We start from the raw sequence: 23,901 nt of genomic DNA, 5'->3' as shown, positions 1-23,901 counted from the left end.
AGCGTATGACTCACACGTTCCGCATACGCTTGGCCATAAGTTGTAGGCACGTTACGCGATCGTTGACACACTTCGACGCACGTTACTTGTAAGTTACTCATAAGTCGAAACACGTCGAGGTAATGTTTAGCATACGCGGAACTTATTTCTAACCTATGAGTAACGTGTTGTAGGCACGTTACACGATCGTTGACACACGTCGACATACGTTATTTGTAAGTTACTCATAAGTCGAAACACATCAAGGTAATGGTTAGCGTCAGTGTTCCAGACTCCCTGGTTTTTTATTATTATTATTATTATTTTTTTCTTCGGTGTGACGGTGATGTTGACACTTAGATTTCTAGTGCGGTTATAATATAATATAATTAATAGGCCATCGCTCAACAATTTAAATCATAACCGCACTAGAAATCGAAGTGTCAACATCACTGTCATACCGAAGAAAAAAAAAAAACAGGGAGTCTGGAACATTGACGCTAACCATTACCTTGATGTGTTTCGACTTATGAGTAACGTACAAGTAACGCGTGTCGACGTGTGTCAACGATCGCGTAACGTGCCTACAACTTATGCCAGCGTATGCGGAACGTGTGTCATACGCCGAGTACGTCGAGAAATTTTCAACATGCTGAAAATTTCTCGACGTACCCAGCGTATGACGACGTATGCCAGCGTACTACGATGTCTGCCAGCATACTACAGCGTATGCCAGCGTGCTCTTAATGTATACAAAACTTACCCATAATGTATTCGACATGTGCCAGCTTGGTTCGGCAAATTTTTCATACGTCGGCATACGCTGGCTAAACGTCAAGGCTGACAGCGGCTTCACACTTCGATGTGTAATGCGGTTATGATTTGAATCGTCGAGCCGCAGCCTATGAATAGCCTACGCCACGTGATCGTCGGTGATACGCTGCCGCGCGCTATGCATAAGTTAGACTATCGTTGGGCATAGGTTGTGAACACCGACAACACGCTCAGCATTCGTTGGTATAAGTTATCTATATGTGATTGAAACGTTCTGTGTACGTTACTAATACGTTTTGCATACGTCCAACACGTTATTATATGCCCAAAACTTAAAAAAACATCAATAGTTCAGCGTACGCCAGCGTTTTATATACATTTTGATACCTTGCCATATGGTGGCTAAAACGTCAAGGTGTGACAGTCCCTTTACCGGGTGCTTGAGGCCTACCCATCCCTCCCCTCCCCTCGGTGTACGATTGTGTTTATTTGTATTTTCTCCCCATTACCTTTAATTTCTATCTTCCCCACTTTCCCAACGTCCCCCATCCCTCCCAACTAAACACTATTTCTTGTCTTAAATCCCCCCCGAAAAAATACCTTTCTCCTTGCACACACACGAGTCTCGATCTTTCTTCTTCTTCTTCTTCTTCCTCTTCTTCTTCTTCGTCCTGCCGGCACACCATCTTTATTCTACTGAGCTGACTCTCTCTCGCCATTACCGTCATGATTTCTTCCTTCAACCTTCCTTTCCCGAATCTTACCTCTTCTTCAAAAATACATCAAAAAATAATAATCTTCCTTGCATCCTTTCGATCTCCACACCTCCTGTAACCACGTGTCTCACTCTCCTCTTCCTGGTACTCTTCATCGACCCAGCAGCTTCACACTGCATTTACCGTCCAAATTCACCACACTTCCACGATTTTACTTCAACCTTCCCTTTTCCGAATGTTACGCAATCCTTATTTAAAACAAATAATTTCACTTTTGACTATACACCTCCCATAGCCAATTGCTTCTCCCGTAACCACGTGATCTTTTCACTGTGTTTATCGATCCTATTTCACCATTCACCTCAATTTTTTCGACACTTCCATGACCTAATCCGATGAAAACTCTCTCAAACAATAATAATAACTAGCCGAAACCCCGTCACAGACGGATTCCGTTCATTCAACCACCCTCACCAGCTCACCCACACTCGAGGGACATGGACTGGATAGGGCGTGCTTGCCCCGCCTACTCATCCCCCGCCCCTGCCCCATTCCCCCCACCGCCTTCAATTTGCTTACCCCCGCCCCCGCCTCTTCACTCCCCGCCCCCCGTCTCGATTCCCTGCCCCACTTCCCCCCGGGTCCCCGCCTTCCTGTCCACCCCCTCATACTCAACCCCGCCTAATTCACCCCAGCCCCCGCTCACTCATCCCCCGCCCCATTCCCCCCGTCTCCCGCTTTCAATTTGCTTACCCCCACCCAAAAAATTTGCTTACCTTGCCACCCGCCTCTTCACTCCCTGCCCCATCTCTTCATCCCCCGCCCCCGCCTCTTCACTCCTCGCCCCCGTCTCAACGAAAAGTGTTTATTCTGCTTCAGAGTTGAAAGTTGACTATTGCCACGATGTGCGATGCACTCTTAGAGGTACGAAGTTTCTTTCAATTTTTACTGTACAGGTCACAGTACCGAGAAAAACGTGACGCGACCGCTAGGAGGAGCACAAAATTGGTCCTTCAGTATTAATATATAGATACAATGTTTCTTGTTACATTTTTTGTGTCAAATTCACATTCTGAGGTAGTCAGCATGTGCAGAAGAGGGTTTTACATTGCAGACGCTATTTTCGAGGAGTGGAATTACACCTCTCAGCAGTAACGGTCTGTCGACGACAGACATAATGACGTCAGCGAATGACCGATGATGTCATGACATCCTCATGCCTCACAGCGGTGACGTCACACGTCGCCATGTAAACGAATGTAAAACGAAAAGTGTTTATTCTGCTTCAGAGTTGAAAGTTGACTATTGCCACGATGTGCGATGCACTCTTACAGGTACGAAGTTTCTTTCAGTCCAGGTCACAGTACCGAGAAAAATGACGCGACCGCTAGGAGCACAAAATTGGTCCTTCAGTATTAATATATGGAAGATATATAGATACTAATAAAAACGATCTCTTATAATGCTTCATCTTCCTCTTTCACACGTGTGGTACTCTTTACTGTATCATAATGCACTACTCTTCTTCTATTTCGACAGACTGCTCTCAATTCGACCTTTCCTTCATACCTTGCTAAAAAAAACCCAACAGTTACAGCGTTTCTTCTCTCCATTCTCTGAATTCACCTTTATTGCATCCATCAAGAAATGTGTTTAATCACATCTCTGACCTGAAACTTAAAAAAACCCAGTTTGCTATGAATGTTCGCTTTCCATCAACCATTTTTTTTTCCAATTTCAGTCCCAACTCACCCCTCTCACCATTGCCTCTCAAAGCAACCATCACACTCTTCTCCCACCAAGCCTCCCTCTCACCTCTCTCAAAAACTCCCCCCCTCACCTTTCTCCCTCAACTCTCCCCACTCACGCTTCTCCCACCATTCACCTCCCTCACTCACCCTTCTCAAAGTTGCCTCCCCTCTCATCCACAAAGCTGCCTCCTTCCACTGCTCTCTCACCTCCATCTCTTCTCTCCACCTCCTCAAATCCTCAACCACCTTCTGCCCCCTCTCTTGTCCACCCTCTCCCCCAGCACCACAGAGCCTTTTCTCCTCTTCATCCGGCCCCCTCCCCTAGCTATTTTGCAATCCCCCACACTCCTTCAACAACCCTCCTTACCTCCCCCCCTCATCCCTTGTCCTACCCTCCTCCTCCCCTCCCACTCCCTGCGCCAAAGCCTCCTCCTCTCCCTCTTAATTAACAGTGTGGACCTCAAATATCCGGGGCCTTCGCTCAAACCTTTCAGATCGTTCCATACAGGTTGCCACTGACAAACCAGACATAATCTGCCTAACAGAAACTTTCCTCCCCCAAGACGTGTCTGACTCCCAAGTATCTCTTGAGTGCAACTCCCCAGTTACTCCCTCCTCCGGTATGACAGACCTGAGCCTCGTCCTGGTGGAGGAGTTGCTCTCTTCATCACAGACTCTATTCCTCACTCTCCTTGCACTGCCCTCACTCCCCCACACCCCCAGAAATACCTCTGGCTACGGCTTCCCCTCCACTCCCACCTCATTTTCATATGTGTACTGTACCGTCCACCAAACAGTGATGACTCCATCTGCACCTCACTATCCAAAAACATGGACCAACTTCTATCTTTTCATCCAAACTCTCTCTTCCTCATATGTGGCGACTTCAATTGTCATCATGCCAGTTGGCTAGGTGTGGATACCTCTCTCTTACCTGTCATGGCACTTCAGCAAAAGTTTTCTGCGACTCATTGCGATTGACTCAATCGGTCAACTTCCTAACCCGGATCTCAACCAATGGTACTCCATCTTTTCTGGATCTGATTTTGACAAATTTCCCTGACAATATCTGCTGCTCTTCCTCCGCTGCAATCAGTTCTTCTGACCACATCCTTGTCGAAGTGGACATCCCTCTGGCTATTATCAGAGAACCACCTAACCGCCGTCGAGTCTGGCATTTCACTCAAGCTGACTGGCAGGGTCTCCAAGCAGCCATCAAACTTATAGACTGGTCTCCTATCGCTACTTTCTCCAACATCAACTCATCCTGGGAATTCTTTCAAAGAAACTGGCCCTCCCTCATGCACAGATTTATCCCCTCTCGTCTTCAGTTGTCCTACCCTTCCTCCCGCCCTTGGTTCACAGAAGCTTGTGGTGAGGCAGTTGTCCTGAAACAACTTGCCTTTGCCTCATGGAAAGCAAACCCAATTGAGGGTAATCTCAGTTCCTTCCATAAAGCTTGGAACAAGTGTGTATCTACCCTCAGGAGAGCAGGAAAACAACATCTTTCTCAGCTCAGGTCTAAACTTTCAAACCTCTCTCCCTCCTCAAAATCCTGGTGGCATCTAATCAAATCTGTTTCTGGTATTTGTTCCCCCTCCATCCCCTCCCTCACCTTAAATGGCCACACTGCTGATACCGCACGTGAAAAGGCTGAATGCCTAAACTCGGTGTTTGCAGCTAAATCTTGTGTCCAAAACCCATCGCTGTCTCTGCCCACTTTACGCAGTCGCACGCAACTGTCCCTGGACTATGTGTCCTTTTCTCCTGACAAGGTGGAGAGTTTTTCTGTCAAACCTCAACTCAGATTCTGCAACTGGTCCAGACGGCATCAGCCCACGTGTCCTAAAAACCTGCTCTTCTGCTCTTGCTCACCCTCTCTCTGTTCTATTCACCCTCTCATTTGCTCAAGGTCATCTGCCATTTGCTTGGAAATCAGCAAACATTACTGCCCTGCATAAAAAGGCACAAAAACACATCCCTGCAACTACAGACCAATCAGCCTTCTGTCAATCATCAGCAAGGTTATGGAATCCATCATCGCTTCAGACATGAAATCCTTCCTCTTCTCCAATGGCTTGATTTACGATCTTCAATTTGGTTTCAGATGAAGTCACTCTACCCTGGATATGCTGCTTCTGCTCTCCCAACATGGATGGAGGTCCTCAATACCGGACATGAAATCAGAGCCATATCCCTGGACATATCGCGTACTTTTGACACGGTCTGGCACCCTGCCCTGCTCACCAAACTCTCTTCCTGTGGTATCCAAGGCCATCTCCACTCATGGCTTGCAGACTTCCTCTCCTGTCGCAGTCAACGTGTGGCCCGAAATGGAGTTCTTTCATCCCCTCTTCCTGTCCAGGCAGGAGTTCATCAAGGTAGCGTTCTGGGCCCTGTTCTTTTTCTGGTTTTCATCAATGATCTATCCGACTCTATGGAAAATCCTCTTTATCTCTTTGCTGATGACTCCACCCTCTGCCATACTATCTGTCATCCCTCAGACCGGCATGCAGCAGCTTCTTCGCTCACTGCAGATCTGGGTAAAATCACAAACTGGTCCAACACGTGGAACATGTCTTTCAATCCGGACAAATCTCACTCTCACTGTGTCTCTCCGAAAGGACCATTTAGAACCCCCCCCCCCATCCACTTTCTCAACAATCCTCTGGAAGAAGTCCTTTCTTCCAAGCTTCTGAGTCTCACTATCTGTCATGACCTTTCCTGGGAAAGCCACATTTCAAACCTCGCCTCCAAAGCCAGTCGCCGACTGGGAATCCTCCGTCGTGCAAAGTCCTTCCTCGGCCCTCCTGAGCGTCTGACCACTTACAAAGCTTTCGTCCGCAACCTGATGGAGTACTGCTCTCCCCTCTGGGCTGGTGCTCCTGCCTCTCACCTTTCTCGGCTTCACGCTGTGGAAACCAAGGCATTTCGGATCATTGGCATCTCCCGCCCTCATTTCATTGGCGCTCGTTTCAACAACACTGGCAAATCGCTGCGAGTGCAAGTTAAGTTTTCTTATAACTGGCATGGGGTTAGCTCACATTCAGAGTTCGATCTCTCGCCACCACGCAGGTGTGTGATCACCTCTAAATTGGCATTAACTTGGCCATTTGCAGGAGTAGTACCTCACGGCATGTATGTCTGTTCAATGTTGGACATTCACATAACGGTACATTATTAGGCCAATTTTATATTCTGTTTAATTTGTTGCTGACATCATGGTTTGTTTGTTTTCTTTCTTGCCATTTGCAGATGAAAAGCCATTGAAGGTGAGAAAAAGATCAACTCCGAAAGCCATGTCTGGAAGTGCAAATTCGGATGATGACTTCAGGCCAGCCGTTAAGGCAGCAGCAAAAAAAGGTCATGGGTCATTTTACTGTTTGCGTTCTGGTTGAATTGAACCAATGTTTGTTTGTTTTTGATTTGGCCTCACTGATTTTTAATTGTCCCATCTTGGGGGCTTGCAGGAAGGGCAGGTGGAGGTAGAAGGAGGCAAGTATCTGAGTCAGATACTTCAGACAACAATTTCAGCTCCGACTAGAGATGAAGGTGAGAGAGAGATATATGGGTGAGAGAGATATATAGATGTGTGTGTATATATATATATATATATATATATATATATATATATATATATATATATATACATATATATATATATATATATATATATATATATATGTATGTATGTATGTATGTATGTATGTATGTATATTTTCTTGATTGTGTGTGTGTGTGTGTGTGTGTGTGTGTGTGTGTGTGTGTGTGTGTGTGTGTGTGTGTGTGTGTGTGTGTGTGTGTGTGTGTATGTGCATATATATTTCCCCTATTTGACAAACAATTTTCCACATCGTATGAAAAATACACCAATGGGTAATAAATGAACTTTGGGGAATTTTTTGTTCACAATACATCCCTTCAAGCAGACTTCTACCTCGTGACACTGTACACCTGCATTCAGTTTTCAATTGTTGTGCTTTAACCTTTCCTGATAGTATTGCAGATTTGATCAGCATTTATAACTCGAAAAAGTGAGTGTCCCCATTGACAGGAAAAGTTTAAGTTAATCTATCAATTTAAATTATTTCATGAACTTTAAAAGGTTAATTGCATTACACTCGTGGTTTTTCTCAGAGCCAAAGCTCTGAGCTTCGTCTGCTGCCCACCGCAAAATGGTGGTGCAACATCGGGTGGTGGAAGATTTGTCTCAAAAGAGGGCAAAATATCGCTATTTTAAATTGTGTTACTCCATGAAGATCTGTATTCAATCTACTTTAACCCAGATGTTGATGTTAACGATCACTGGAAGGGACAACAAAGTGACTGACTACATTGTATCAATAAAAGTGAAATGAAAATGCAAAATAACCAATCGGCAGTTTTTCAAATGCAGCGTGAGAGGGGAAGTAAATGGGAGACAGACAAACACATGGACAGACATCATGGTTCACAATGTAGATAAGATGATAGCATAAAGGAACAATGAAGTATGCTTTATTCTTTCATAAAAAAAGGCGTTTTGCAATGTTAGAGAACAGTGGCCTCCTCATCTCAAAAAGCTTTATGAAAGAGCTATCTGCAAAAATGTATTGTTGTTGTAAGGCCTTTCCATCCAGAAGACGAATGTGTGTTTGGTCAACCAGCCGACCTTAAAGTAGTCACACTCTTTTTTTTTCTTCTTTTTTTTTTCTAAATACCGGTCGCGGGTACTTCAGGAAATATTCATCGTCGTGATTGAAATAAATCGGAGCTTTTCGATCTCAATTCGTGTTTTCATGACTGGTTTGCTTCAATGCACATATAGTATGGATGTATTTGATTTATCAAATGGTTGATTAAATTCCACTTTTCCGATCGAGTGAGCTCGCTGATTCATGCAATTAAAAATTGGCATTATTGATAAAGTGAACTGAGCAAACTTGCATCATACTTTCGATGGAAGGACCTCGATAAATCTCACACTGTTATAAACAACCTTTGAGCAGGCTTTGCACATGCGCAAAGAGGAGTGAGATAATAATTTTACTCTGTCTGCCTGCCTGGTAGTCAAACAAAATTGAAAATCATTTCACACAGAAAACTTAGTTTTGAAGGACATCATAAAGAACACAAAATACAGGCACAAAGAACAAATGTGATGTGTTCGATAGGGTGTTGTAATAGACACTGTGTCAATGGCTGTAAAACCTTGAATTAATATATTTATATGACTTTTACAGTCTTTATTTTATTTAAACTCTTATACTCACTCACGAGCGGAGTGGCAGGGTGAGTCATGTTATTATCCTCTCTGGGGTATATAGATGACAGTAAATATAGGGTCGGGCCTCAAGAACGTCAGGGTATGTTTAGTTAACAAGTTTCTTGGAGAGCACTCGCCAAATGGCTGAAGCATTCAAGCAAGCACTCCATTCAAAACCATTTGTTAAGAATGGCTGACTTGGCAAGTGCTACCTCGCTGCTTGGTTGCTGAACACACCCTAGGTTTCCTTCCTTTCAGTTTATTGTTAAACAGCAGTCGCGACTGTTTAAAAAAGGTAATCATGTGTGTTTGTGGTTTATAATATTCTTTTACTTCCAGTAAGGGTTTGCCACGAAATGCCACGATTAAGCTATTTGTACACGTTAACATGACGTTCGGTCAAGGAGGGAAACCCACTTGGAGAGGGGGGATATTATGAGTGTGAATATATTTTTATAATAACATTTATATTATACTGTTGTCCATCCATTGGGACCATACTCTGTGCAGAGCGTAGGTGCTGCTTAAGCAGTCTCCTTGGCTTTTGGGCACAATCCTGTACGGGTCGCCAGTCCGACACAGGATACCAGCAAGCTGGCACTCATTTTGCCGACCTCGGAAGGATAACAGGCAGAGTCAACCCCACCTGGTATTAATTTAACAGCCGGGTGGGATTTGAACTCAGGATCCTAGGACCCTAAGCCCACCAACCTAACCATTACGCCAACACCAAGCAGATGCTGTTGTCATTGGTGGTGTTGTTGCTTTTATTATGATAAGCGGCCTTGGAAGAACGCCACCATTAGCAATCTTAAGGCCCAGTCACACCTTGACGTTTTAGCCAGCAATGGCAACGTATCCAAATGTATGTAAAACGCTGGCTTACGCTGAACTTTTGATTTTTTTTTTAAAGATTCGGATGTATTCATAACGAGTTGGTCGTATGCATAACATATTAGTAACGGACACAGAACGTTTCGTTGTCTTATAGATAACTTATACCAACGAATGCTTAGCCTGTTGTCGGCGTTCACAACCTATGCCCAACGATAGTCTAACTTATGCATAGCGCGCTGCACGTATCGCCGACGATCACGTGGCGTAGCCTATTAAAAGGCTGCCGCACAATGATTCAAATCATAACCGCCGGAGAAATGGAAGTGTCAACATCGCAGTCACACCTCGGCGATCTTGCCAGCGTATGCCGACCTCTGAAAAATGCGTCTAAAACGCTGGCGCACGTCGAATACCATATGGGTAAGTTTGGTATACGTGAATAGAACGCTAAAGTATGCTATCATACGTCTTAGTAAGTGGAGTACGTCTTGAAATTTTTTACGTGTTAAAAATTTTACGACGTACTTGCCGTATGCCTCACACTTTCCGCATGCGATGGGAATAAGTTGAAGGCACGTTATGCGATTGTTGGCACACGTCGACAAAAGTTACTTGGAAGTTACTCATAAGTCGAAACATGTTGAGGTAATGGTTAGCGTCAGTGTTCCAGACTCCCTGTTTTTTTTTTTTTTCTTCGGTATGATGGTGATGTTGACACTTCGATTTCTAGTGCGGTTATGATTTAAATCGTTGAGCGGCAGCCTATTAATTATATTATATTATAACCGCACTAGAAAACGAAGTGTCAACATCACCGTCATACCGAAGAAAAAAAAAACAAAACAGGGAGTCTGGAACACTGACGCCGCTAACCATTACATTGACGTGTTTCGACTTATGAGTAACGTACAAGTAACGTGTGTGGACGTGTGTCAACGATCGCGTAACGTGCCTACAACACGTTACTCATAGGTTAGAAATAAGTTTCGGGTACGCTAAACATTACCTCGATGTGTTTCGACTTATGAGTAACTTACAAGTAACGTGTGTCGACATGTGTCAACGATCGCGTAACGTGCCTACAACTTATGGCCAGCATAGCGGAACTTGTGAGTCATACGCTGGCATAAGTCATAAAATTTCAAGCATGCTAAAATTTGAGGACAACCGCAAAGTACAACGATGAAAGCCAGCGTACTACGACATATGGCAGTGTTTTTCAGCGTGCTCTCAATGTTTCCAAAACTTACCCATAACGTATTCGACGTGTGCCAGCGTTTTATTCAAATTTTTCAAAAATCGGCATAAGCTGGCTAAAACGCCAAGGGGTGACTGGGCCTTTAACAAGATATACAGTGCCGATAGAAAGTCTACACCCCCATTCAAATTTTTCACCTTTTGTTGCCTTAAAGGCTGGAATTAAATTACACTAAATCAGACTTTTTCCACCTTTATTTACACATGGTAACCCACAACTTCCAAGTGAAAAACAAATTCTACAAATTTCATAAAATTAATTAAAAATACAAAACTAGAATATCTTCCTTGGATAACTGTCCACCGGGTCAGGTCAGGTATGGGAGCATGCGCCGGAGCAGTGCGTTGCTGCGTCCTTTTTTTGGATGACAGCTCAGCACCACCCGAACACACCCTACCGCAATCTGACCTGGGAAGGTTACACCATGGTTTTCCTCCTATCATCAAAAAGTGAGAGTCCCAAAGGCTTTGCCCCAATCCCATCATCCGGTGAGCTGTCCTGCAGAGGGCAGCTGCACAGGAGGTGCTCTCACGGAGTGCGTTTTCAGATTTCTTTGCGTTTTTGTGTTTTGCAGTGAAGTGTTTTACGGTGGCCGGAGTGCAAATCCTGCCACCAACCTCCTAAAAAAACAAAAAAGTAACCCAACTTCAGGAGGATGTCCGCAGACACAGATGGGTACTAGATATGGATGGGTGTTGGCTCACAAGGAGCTCCTCCACCCTTCAACAAGTTTTGTTTTTAATCCTGCTGGGTGTCCATATCATACACCCTCCTCACCAGGAAACCTGGTGGGGGAGACGATTTAGTCACCAACAACCCGACCATGGAACAGATTAGTACAGGTTTACATGGTACCTGCAGCAAGTCACAGATCTAATCTGGCCTGACCTGACACTCTCCTGAGTTATTACATGGTGGAAGCACCATTGACAGCAGTTACAGCTGTGAGTCTGTTGGGATAGGTCTCAACCAACTTTGCACACCTTGATTGGGCAATATTTACCTATTCTTCTGTACAAAACTGCTCAAGCTCAACCAAGTTGTGTGGGAAGCGTTGATTCGACAGCAATCTTCAAGTCACACCACAGATTTTTGATTGGATTTAGGTCGGGGCTCTGACTGGGCCACTCTAGGACATTTATCTTTTTGTTCCTTAGCCACTCCAGTGTAGCTTTGGATGTGTGCTTCGTGTCATTGTCAAGCTGAAAGGTAAACTTCCGTCTAAATTTCAGCTTTCTTGCAGAGGGCAGGAGGTTTTCCTCTAGGATTTTTCTGCATTTTGCTCCATACAATTTCCCTTCTATCCTGACAAGTGCCCCAGTTCCTGCTGATGAGAAACATCCCCATAACATGATGCCTCACAGTAGGGATGGTGTTCTTTGGGTGATGTACTGCGTTAGGTTTGCACCAAACGTAATGTTTTGCATTTAGGCTAAAAAGTTCCATCTTGGTTTCGTCAGACCACAAAACGTTTTGCCACATGGCTTCATAATCTCTGGAGTGGTTTTTCTTGCATACCTAAAAACAGTACTGAAGGTGAGCTTTTTTGAGTAATGGCTTCCTTCTTGCTACTCAACCATACCATACAGGCCAGACTTGTGGAGTGCTTGGGATAGTGTTGTCACATGCACACAGTGACCATTCTTTGCCCTAAAGACATGTAGCTCTTTCAAAGTTGCCGTTGACTTCTTGGTGGCCTCTCTGATCAGTCTCCTCCTTGCTTGGTCATCCAGTTTGGAGGGACAGCCTGATCTCGGCAGGGTCTTGGTGGTACCATATGCCTTCCACTTCTTAATGATTGTTTTGACTGTGTTCCAAGAGATATTCAAGGCCTTTGAAATATTTTTATAGCCATCCCCTGATCTGTGCCTTTACCTGGAGGTCTTTTGAAAGCTCCTTGGTGTTCATGGTTGAGTCTTTGCTGTGAAATGCACGACCCAGCAGAGGAAACCTCCAGGAACAGCTGATTTTATTCTGAAGTAATCAGAATCACGACAATTTAACACAGGTGGAGGACAATTAACTTCGTGTGTGATTTTGAAGGTGATTGGTTACACCTGAGCTAATTTACAATTGCTATTATAAGGGTGTGGACACTTATTATTCAACCAAGATATTCTCGTTTTGTATTTTTGACTAATTTTCTAAAACTTGTATAATTTGTTTTTCACAAGGAAGATGCAGGTTACGATGTGTAAGTAAATGTGGAAAAAAAATAAATCTAATTTAGTGCAATTTAATTCCAAGCTACAAGGCAAAAAAATGTTGAATTTTTAAAAGGAGGTGTAGACTTTCTATCGGCAGTGTACACCTTAACATGGATTTCCCCCAAGGTGGATCACCCCCTTGAGGAGGGAGGGGGGAATTAAATCGTGACAACCTCTATCATGTGACCATTAGTCCTGTCAAATTTGGTTGAGAATGGACAAATAACAACTGGTCAAAAAAACATGCAGACAGACAGACAGACAGACAGACAGACAGCAAATTGCATATTTTAGTATGATTGAATTATATATTTGAACATTGGAACACAAATCACCTTCATAGTGCTTCCAAGAACCTCCAGTTTTGCAGTACTTGGACATGTTCTATGGGTGGTGGAGAGACTGCTTCAATTATGCTAAACTTCCGGATTTTTTAAACGATCTTTAAAATCATTATTCTATTGAAATTGAAGAAAATTCATCAACACTACACGGGGTATCATGATCTATGAACTCTAGTTGCAATTCTTGCACATGCTATCAAACTTGTGATACTTTCAGGAAAGTTTACAATGTGATTATTACTCTTTTATAACTGAGAGAAGCAGCAAATTGAGAAGCAGTTATACACATGTGCGATGTCACCTGGCAGAATATTTCTATCAAAAGGAGGTGGGGGGGGGATTTAGGGTGGCATCCAAACTTGCTGAGGTTGTATGCGTTCTAACAGATGGGTCGATTCTTCCACTTTTTATGACATGACTCTTGATGACTTCCACCAGGTGTTGCTATATGATGCATGTTGTTGTAGGTGGCAGATCGTCCCAGTGTCTTAGTGCGAATCCCAGAGGGCTCTGTCAAAGTGACTTACCAAATTGCGACTGCAATCATGACCAACTGAATTCACCCCGAGTCCAAGTGTATTTCATGTTAGTGGCACATGGGGTATGGTTATACAAAAGGAAGCAATAATAATTAATGGTGATCAAACAATAAGAACAGCCTCTTACTCACGACCGCATACACACCCACGAAACCAACAAACGATCAGGAACCTTAATTATTTAACCTTAAGGCCTGTCATTCCTAAAGAAAGACAACAGATAGAGGCGGCAAGACAGAAATACACTGGCTGCACCAGCGAGAGAGAGCGGCAAGTGATGCAGGGTGGAAGAAGCGAGTCGCGTCCTTGCAGTGGGTCGGCAGTTTGTACGCAGCCTGGTGCTTGTGAGGAGGAGGAGAGGCATGGCTGGCTAGTTGGGGGAGGGGGAGGTGGTACAACACAGCAGCTTCACAGACCCTTGATGTGGCTTCTCTCTGTGTTGAGTCTGGGCATCTCCCAATTCCCCTTCGCTGCACATGCTTTTGTTGTCGCTTTCCCATCTCACACCGTGATGTACCAATCAATGCCCCTCCCTTCTCACACCATTAGCCCGAGGTTCTATTTGATGGATGAAGGACCGCCCCCACCCCCCCTCCTACTTGTCACGCAGGGACGGCCCTCCTACTTTCTTGAGCAAGCTGAAGCGTGGTTTTCCCGTGCAGCCGACCGATTCAAGACCTAACCAGATGCTTTAAAGCACAGAAAAGGCAGATTACAGAAGATAGAACATTAAATAGGGTTTTAAAGGGATGCTGCTTTTAAGACACACTTGAGGGAGGGTGGATGACGTCTGTATATACATAAAGCGATGCATATCTAATATCACTTACAAAATCAAGCACGTATTTTCATCACATCATACAAAACTAGGAAAATGGAGAGTAGAAAATAAACCCTAATAAATTCCCAACCTCATAACTCCTAATAAATGAGATTCAGATCCATATTTAGGGTTTGTGGTCTTACTGCATCACTGTGTCAGGTGGTGTGAAGATCTTTATTGTGTGAACTCAATAAATATCCACTGGAGTTTACTACAACACAATGATGGCAGCAGGTTGATCAATCCTAGAAATGATCACTCATAATTGTTGCCATTTTGAAAGAATCTCACTTGATGTGCTGATTAACGATGTCCGTTTGTAGTGTACAGAGGAAGTAAGGAAGACGTATACAATACGCAAGGAAGAATTACTCGTCGTTCGTCTCCGTGGTCGATCTGCAGACATTCCCGAATGACCAGTGCTGGTGAGCAGAAGGGGCTGGTTCACTTAGAGTCCTAAATTTGAGCTCCTTCCCTTACTTACCCCTCCACCCATCCTCCACCCTCCTACTCATCCAAAAAGAAAAAAAAAAGTAAAAAGTTAGAGCATTACTCCAGTTCTGATGACAACTTTACAACGTTAAATGTTACCGTTACTTTTACTTCACTGTGCTCTGTTTCTGAAAAGCTATGAGTGACTTCATATTCCTAGTTTGTAAAAAAAAAAAAAAAAAAAAGAAGAAAAAAATTGTTAAATTAGACATTTTAACCATCCTTCATTGCAAATGTTGGGTTGTTTTGTGTACCATTATTTTATTGTGACTTTTAATAAAAGGTACCTGAAAAATGGGCATATTGAAGTTGATGTGAAGTTTTGTCTCATGTTCTCTAGCTTTATTTTGTACATTAAGTTCTAAAATTTTCCCAGATATCAACACAAAGACAGCACTACTAATACGACTACAACTAATACTGCGACTACGACTAATCTGCATACCCACCTGAGGGTGTGGCGACCCTCTTCTGGGGTTGACCCTTTTGCACTTTTATTCCTTTAGGACAGGGAGGACACAAGGTGAGGAATTTGGAACTTGGCCAGGGTGCCGGTGATAGCTCGCTAACTCTTTGCGAAGGACACCGTGGGATCTTTAACATCCAACAATGAATGCAGGCAGATAGGATGCCGAGTTTAATGTCCATCTGAAGGACGGCACACACAGCAATTAATCACCCTGCCTGTGAAACACCGGTCTAACAGTTTATAGCTGTGTCAGGATTCAAACCCAGGCTAAACAGCTTGGAGGTGAATGTGCATTCCTCTTGGCCACCTTGCCAGCCCATAGACGGCTCAGAACAGAGATAATGTGAATTTTCTATATTTTTTTTTTTTTTTTTACAAAAGGCCTTTAATCTGACTCGTTCTTACAAAAGAAAAGTACCCCACCAACTAGCACAGACGTCCAGCAGACAAAGCTTAGGTTCTACGTTTCGACCACTGAGTGATCTTTATCCGGGACTGTGTAGCTTATAGAAGTTGTCAAGTGCCCACCTGAGGGGTGGTGGGGGGGGGGGAGGGGCATCACATGGTCACCTGATCGATGAAACTATTTTCACAATTGATGAAAGCTATGTTGCATCTGCATTCCATACATTACAGTCACCGGATGTCTCCCTCACTCCTCTTACGAGGTACTTGGTGAGCCCCCTTAGGATGGTTATGGCACATAGTCCCAGATGAGAAACACTCGGTGGTCGAAACATCTCACCTGAGCTGAGCCTTGCTGGGTACTTGTACTAGTTGGTGGTGCCTTCATTTTTGAATATGGATTTTCATCACTGCAGCCAGTTTCTTGGATAATCTGACTTATTCGTATTTCATCATGGATGTGTCTCTATCTTCATAAGAGTGGGAAAAATACTTTGTTTTTGATTTGCATCTTTTTAAACACTAAGCTGTTCAAACTTGTACCTGAAATAGAGTTGCCTTCACCTGTTAGTGCTCTGCACATAACTGTGATTTCCTTGTCACATTACATAAGCCATGAAACATCAGCAATTTTAGGACAAATGACTCATGAAGCTGCAAATTCAAGATGTGATCATTTTAATGAATTGGCTGATGAGAAAGTGAGGTTGTGGAACAAGGGTCTCTTGCTGAATCCACACGAGTACACGATTCGCAAACGGTGGCGCTCAGACGGACCGTTTCATTGGCTGATCCATATTCTGTGTGATGGAATCCTCGGTTGCATCCTTCTTGGATGTGCTGCCACCTGTGTGCGGGCGAAACTGTGGAGCATCCCGAGACCGTGGATGGTGAGGAGGAACTGTCTGGGCTTCTGGGAGGTTCCAGCATCTCTTTGATGAGTGGAGGCATTGAAATGGGTAGTTCCAGGTTTAGGGTGATCACACGTTCAGCACCTGCGCACATCGGTCAGAGAGCGGTCACAGCGGAATTCGTGTTAACTCCATTCAGTCTTTAACGCTTTTAATAATCCTTTCAAACCTTTATTCATTGATTTTTTTCATTTTGGTAGTCCCACGTTACCGTTGAGCTATCCCGTCTGGATTTGAATCCACGCAAGGTGCTACAAGGCAGGTACTGTATCTTGGAGCACACCACTTATTGCATCGGGATGCTGCTTATTGGGAGCTTTATCTTAGAGAGGAAAGAGTGGGATAGCACAGCCTTTGGAAGACTGTTGCACATACGGAAAAGCCAGGAACAAGGGGGTTGAAGTGTAAGATGAGCCTGGATTTTGGAAGTGTAACTAGGAGGGAGGTTACTGGAAGAGTCTGTACATCCTGGAGTTGTTCAGGAGGGTCGAAGAGCTGAGAGAGCAGAATGGGGCTCGACTGGAGGAACTTGAACCAGATTTACGATTATATGATATCCTGGCACAGCCATAAATGTGTCATAAAGTATTTTCCTTCCTGGCCAGAATAGATTTTTTTCGGAAAGCAAAACTTTTTGCAAGTTCTACCAATGGAATGAATGCCTGGTATGATAAAGGACTTCTTTCGTATTAGTAGGATGGCCATTGGCCAAAATTATGCTGAAATTCAGAGTTGTCAACTTTTTGTTAAAACTCAGCATTTCTTCTTAAACGACTTATATTCGGGTACTCTTCAAGATCTGGAGGTCGTTGTTACTGGAGTTTGGCAGGGGTGTGTTCTGCCTCCCACACTTTTCAGCACTTGTATGGACTGGATTCTGGGGAGGATGTCAGAGAGATCAAGCTGTGGTGCATCATTTGGGAATGTCAAGATCTCTGACCTTGATTTCACAGATGATGCAGTCATCTTTGCGGAGACTCTGGATATTCTTTTGGGGCCCCTCGAGATGCTGAATGAAGAGTCGGTGCCACTGGGATTAAAGGATTTCTGGGTCAAAATGAAGATCCAGGCTTTCAATGACATCTTGGATGCTGCTATCCTGTCTGTACCTGTTTGTATCTCTCACGGAGAGATTCACTTACCTTGGCAGTGATAATCACGTCTCTGCTGGCTGTGAGCCAGAAGTCAATAGACGTCTGGGTCAAGCCTGGAGAGTCATGGATTCACTGGATCATAAGGTGTGGCGCTGTCGGTACTTGTGCAGGAGGATGAAAGTCCAAGTCTTCAATCCTTTGTGCTTCCAGTCTTGCTCTACGGATGTGAGACTTGGACTCTGACCAGGGATCTGAGACGGAGACTTAATTTCTTTAGTACTAGGTCTCTTCAGAGAATCCTTGGCTCTCGCTGGTCGGACTTTGTGTCCAACGAGCGGTTGCTGAGAGAGACTCAAATGAGACTTGATACCTGCATAGTCTGTCAGCATCAGCTGCAGCTGCATGGACATGTGGCTCGTTTTCCTGACACTGATCCTCCTCCCAGATTCTCCTCCCAGATTCTCTCAGCGAGGGAGTCTTGTGAGTGGAGGAGGCCAATGGGCCGACCACGTGCCTCGTGGTTGCAGCAAGGTTGATCGGCATCTCAAGGAGATGGGGATGGGCCAGGTATCTGCCTGAGGGATGGCCAGACGGAGGCCCCTGGAGTACTGGCGGAAAGTGGACGCAGCGACGCGCCGTTCCAGCACAAGCTCCCATACCTGAAGTGACCTTCAAGATCCAGGTGAATGCTGGAAGCAAGTATGCTCAAATAAGGAAATATAGCACATTTATTTATAACCAAATAAGGTTAAAAAAAACCAACAGACTAGTACCTGTGATTTTGAATAACATGTATGCTTTCATGTAAAAATCAAATTGGACAAGAGAAAACTTGTATTTAGGTATCAATGGCTGGTTTATAATTCATTTTATGAAACGTATGTTTGGGAATTACAAAACGAATCAGCGTTTTTCTCAAAACCAACATTTTTCAATCAAAATTTTGGACAAATGAGATACAAACTTAATCTTCTGAGCATGTGAACAGAAACATAATGTGCTACAGGTTCTCTGAAATGTGGATACCTCTATCTGTAGTCCAGATAGTTGGCACATCATTCTTATCTCATTTTTAGCTCGTCTGTTCGAAGAACAGAGAGCTATAGCGATACACCCGGCGTGAGCGTCAGCGTGAGCGTGAAAATGTTAAAGTTTTTGGTACAAGTTATTTTTTCCTTTCTAATGTTTTTATCTCCCACACTATTTTTATACGCCCAAAATATATATATATATATATATATATATATATATATATATATATATATATATGCCCAAAATATATATATATATATATATATATATATATATATGCCCAAAATATACGCCCCCCCAAAAAAAAAAAAAAAAATATATATATATATATATATATATATCGGTAAAATATATGCCCAAAAAAAAAAAATAAAATAAAATATATATATATATATATATATATATATATATATATATATATATATATATATATATATATCGGTAAAATATATGCCCAAAAAAAAAATATATATATATATATATCGGGGCGTATTATGTGATACCGGTTGTCTGTCCGTCCGTCCGTTCCTTTCCGCACTCTAACTCCCAAAGTTTTCAACTTTCACGTTTCATATTTGGCACATCAGTACAGACTGTGGAGACGGTGTGTCCTGACATACGTTCGTCATCTAAAGTGGTTGCCATGGCAACCAGGATGCTGTTTTCCATCCGTTCCTGTCCACACTAACTCCCAAAGTTTTCAACTTTCACGTTTCATATTTGGTACATAGGTACAGACTGTGGAGACGGTGTGTCACGACATACGTTCGTCATCTAAAGCAGTTGCCATGGCAACCAGGATGCTGTTTTCCATGTAGTAGCACAATTCTGTATATACCTTCTTGTTCAGGCGTATATTGTGCTCACTTGCGCTCTTGTAAATGATTACAATATACAAATACATATATTGCTTTAAAATTATTTGTATCAGACTTCACTGCAATGCTTTATAAAAAATATTAATTATTAGACGAGTCTTTTAAAAACGATAAATGTATAAACAGGCGAGCATTGGGTGGCTTTGACACCAACTCTGGTTATTTTCACCACCAAAGGTGGACAGAGGTTGTGTTTTCTTGTCTGTCTGTCTGTCTGTCTGTCTGTCTCCTGGCATAGACATCTGTGAGCAGGAAATTATTTTGCAGATTCGGATGAAACTTGGTGGACAGGTTGAGTGAGTGACAAGGACGAATTGATTCGATTGGTTTGAAGATCCAGATAATGAAATTTGTAAAAGTAATTCTTTACATTGAGAGATGCGACTAAAAACGATACATAGCAAAATATTTCAAAAAGTTGTGGACGGATTCGGACGAAACTTGCTGTACAGGTTGGGTGTGCGACAAGGAAGAATTCATTCGATTTTGATGAAGATCCAGATCTGAATCCCAATTCGAGAATTTTTATTATTTTTTAAAGCGATTCTTCACCATTGAGATGGGGCCAGAAATGATATACGAGTATAGCACGATATCTCAAAAAGTTGTGGACAAGTTGTGACAAAACTAAGTGGATGAGTTGGGTATGTGACAAGAACAAGCGGATTACATTTTGGTTAAGGTCTGGATCCAGTTCCGACCTATCAATGGGATACAAAACGTAAACTGTTCAGCCTGGCAGAGGTATATTCTCAACTGTGCTGTTCCAGTTACCCTCGCTAGAGGAGAGGATATTGCATTTGGATCCGTTTGTTACTTGCAAAATCGAAGATATTTCAATAATTATCCTGGTTTGTCGATTTTGTTATTCTGTCTGTCTGTCTATTTGTCGCCTACAGGTCACAATTTTAAACCGATCTTCACGAAACTTCACCACATGGTAAAGTTTGTCATAAGCAAGAAGCCTATTGTTTTTGAGGTCAGCATAGACCAAAAGGTCAACATAGGCCAAAGTTCAGTAACTTAAGTGAGATTTCTAAAATCCTCGATTTTCATCCGATTGACTTGCAATTTGAAGATAATTTATATTTCAGGTCACTGAATTCAAGTAGCGAATTATTTCTGAGGTCAATAGAGACCAAAAGGTCAGCATAGGCCAAAAGTCAACAACTTAGGTGAGATTTCTAAATTCCTCAAATTTCATCCGATGACTTGAAATTTGAAGAGGATTTATATTTCAGGTCACTGAATTCTTCCACCAATTAGTTTTGAGGTCAACTTTGGCCAAAAGGTCAACCAACATAGGCCGGATTTCTAAAATTGTCAAATTTCTTCCAATTCACTTGAAATTTGAAGAGGAGTTCATATTTGGTCACTGACTTCAATCACCAATTATTTTTGAGGTCAAATTTGTTTTATGGATTTTGCAAGTATTGTGCTCTGCACGACGTCTTCTTCTTGTTTGTTTGTCTGTCTGTCCGCACAGAATTTTTGTGTTTTGCTCTGCAACCGCCAGTTGGATTGAGAGGAATTTTCACCATTGGTGCGACGACTCATGTAAAACGTTTCAATGATAATTATGACGTCATAGGTCACGTGGTATGGCAGCCATATTGAAAAAACTTTGGACTTCTGTATCTCTGAAACCGCATTAAGGAAAAAATTGAAACAGCACATATCAAGTACTCATCATGGGAAATTAGTGTGATTTTTATGACTCATAGGTGCCCTTGTTATGACGTTATAATTGCATATTTAGAACGCCATGTCCGATCAGTGTGAAAATTTTAAGGGTCATCTTGGGATAGAATGGTTCATTGAAAAATAAAAACATGACGTCATCGGTCATGTGATTAGGCAGCCGTATTGTTTTTGTTGAAAAAAAAACTTCTTCTCTGAAGTGGCTTAACAGATCGAGGCAAAACTTTACACGTATGACTGTCTGTCCATGAGGAACAAAAGGTTCACACATATGATATCATAGGTCACATGGTTTGGCAGCCATATTGGATTTACCCTAAAGCATATAAAAATACACCACTCAAAAGAGGTCCTGGCGAGGGTCTGCAATCTCTGATTGCTCTTTTTCTTGTTTTTATATGTAATGCTGTAACCAATAAACATCAGACCCAGGCAAAAACAGTATTCCTTTTCTGTAGTAATTCACTGCAGACTACTGTAGTAGGACCTGTTACCAACTATAGTATATGAGAGTACTACTCTCATATATTATAATTCTCACTGTCGCATTTTTGCCTGGGGAAGTTCATGAAAAGGGAGTTATATTTAACTGTGAACATGTAATAATGTCTGGAACACACAAAATTCTGCTGAGAGAAATCAATACTTAAATAATATTCCTTTAATTACCCATTAATCATATAGCTAAACATGGTTTTGAGAAAAAGGATGATTCAATTTTGTAATGTCTTACTATTTGTATTTTTTAAAATGAATTATAAACCAGCCATTGATACTTAAATAAGAGTTCTCTTTTGTACAATTTGATTTTTACATGAAAGCATAAGTGCTACTCATTCAAAGTCAGATACTAGTCTGTTTTTACCATATTTAGTCATAAATGTGCCATCATTCATTATTTTAGCATATTTGCATCTGACATCCACCTGGTTCAGAGTAACCTAATATGAGTTTTTTTTCAGACCAAATGCTGAGTTTTAACAAAAAGTGCCGACAGAAGTGAGATACATCAATTTGGTCATCCGTTTCTATGTAGCACAAGGCTGTGGGGGAGTATCATTGGCTGAGGGTGCGGCTGTGCTGCTAATTCAATGCCATCTAGGTTAGGGAAGGAATTAGTAATTTGGCCATGGTACCGGCGATGAGAGCTTGTCAACTTTTCATGAAGTAGTGATTAAGGTCGCAGGTAGTTTTGCTGATAGTGGGGACAAGATGGGAAGTGTATGCACAAAGCACACATTTAAGGCTGTTCTGTATAAACTTTCCTTAAATGTATCTGCAGTCACAAATAACATTCAAGTAAACAATAACAAACAATATCGCCGAAGATATCTTGAGATTCTCATCAGACTTATGTCAAACCATAAAAAATACATAAACGTGGTATTCATGCTCCCACAGTAACAGTTTGGGATGAGCATTTCTTGGGTGGCAGTTTGGCGAAAGCACCTTTGGCGCTGATGGCACGCAGCTCTGTAATCTTCATCAGTAACTTGGGGAAGGCGTGTGGTTGGCTTGGTCTGTTCCTGGAAACGTACAACCTCAGTGCCTCGAGCAGCGATTCTTGGAGCTTCTCCACTGCTTCCGGCTCTTTCAGGTCTGCTCGGTCTGCACATAAAACGATGATGATACTGTATGCTACTGTGTAAAGCATCTGATTGGAAATGATAGGTTTGTTTCTTCGGAACAGTGTGTGTGTGTGTGTGTGTGTGTGTGTGTGTGTGTGTGTGTGTGTGTGTGTGTGTGTGTGTGTGTGTGTGTGTGTGTGTGTGTGTGTGTGTGTGTGTGTGTGTGTGTTCGTGTTTATTTCTATGCCAGTTGGACTAATAAAATCCACGGAAGGATGACTGCTACGGCACAAACCCGTATCCCAGTAGGTTTCTGGTCCTGTGGTGCACAAAGTGCCACTACACAATGACTGACATGAGTCCCATGCCTGGTTCGGGCCAGAATTTGGAATTTGTCTCCAGAGTGGCAGCAACAATCACCGAGATGTACGCACACTCACATTTAAGCTGTCTAGCCTGGGTTCAAATCTAAACCCAGCGATAAACTGTCGTCTTGGTGTTTCGTTTACAAGGGCAAGGCATCAATGTGTGTGCCTTCCATCGGAGGGATGTTAAACCAGACGCCTGTCTGTCAGCAATGGTCATTGGTCGATGGACGTTAAAGATCCCACAGTGCCTTTCAGGAAGAGTAAGCCATTTATTTCCGTGACCCTGAACAAATGACAAATTCCTTCCCAAAGCACCTTCGGTCAAACGTTTGCCTGACGAGCGGGTTCATGAAAAACCTGGTCGAAAATCCTTCCGCTCAATAAGGTGGGAATAATTTTGGTTGTTAAAGTAGTAGTAGTAGTTGTAGGCAAGCAATGACCAGCACCCTGAACAACTTACAAATTCCTACATTAACCGATAGGGGGCATTGCATGAGCAGTGGCACAGTT

General features: G+C 42.8%; 2 protein-coding genes and 1 long non-coding RNA gene across 5 annotated transcripts in view; 2 read left to right on the top strand and 1 right to left on the bottom strand.

Moving 5' to 3' along the window:
* TOP2B (DNA topoisomerase II beta) overlaps positions 1-15,264 on the top strand; it is a 150,012-nt gene extending 134,748 nt beyond the window's left edge. Inside the window, exons 35-37 of one of the 2 annotated variants that reach the window (XM_085850839.1) lie at positions 6,476-6,583; positions 6,691-6,772; positions 14,797-15,264. In XM_085850839.1, the coding sequence (XP_085706965.1) occupies positions 6,476-6,583; positions 6,691-6,764 (182 nt within the window). In that variant the 3' untranslated portion in view covers positions 6,765-6,772; positions 14,797-15,264. The other variant, XM_085850840.1, reaches the window with a different exon arrangement.
* A 1,236-nt stretch (positions 15,265-16,500) lies between these two features.
* The window catches only part of LOC147013698 (retinoic acid receptor gamma-like), a 32,372-nt gene continuing 24,971 nt past the window's right edge, over positions 16,501-23,901 (bottom strand). Inside the window, exons 7-8 of the mRNA XM_085850841.1 lie at positions 22,905-23,063; positions 16,501-16,834 (exon numbers count right to left, since the gene is read on the bottom strand). Coding sequence (XP_085706967.1) covers positions 16,518-16,834; positions 22,905-23,063 — 476 coding nt within the window. The 3' untranslated portion in view covers positions 16,501-16,517. The remainder of the gene's footprint in view (positions 16,835-22,904; positions 23,064-23,901) is intronic.
* Positions 22,920-23,901, top strand: part of LOC147013697 (uncharacterized) — a 43,424-nt gene continuing 42,442 nt past the window's right edge. For both annotated transcript variants that reach the window (XR_015050484.1, XR_015050483.1), the window contains exon 1: positions 22,920-23,052. This is a non-coding gene — a long non-coding RNA (uncharacterized LOC147013697). The remainder of the gene's footprint in view (positions 23,053-23,901) is intronic.

The sequence above is a fragment of the Eptatretus burgeri genome, chromosome 13 (assembly GCF_056783735.1).
Source record: "Eptatretus burgeri isolate ZD-2024b chromosome 13, Ebu_testis_v1, whole genome shotgun sequence".
NCBI classification, from domain to species: domain Eukaryota; kingdom Metazoa; phylum Chordata; class Myxini; order Myxiniformes; family Myxinidae; genus Eptatretus; species Eptatretus burgeri.
The sequence above is the reverse complement of the archived record's forward strand: the minus strand, read 5'-3'. Positions and strand labels throughout refer to the sequence as shown.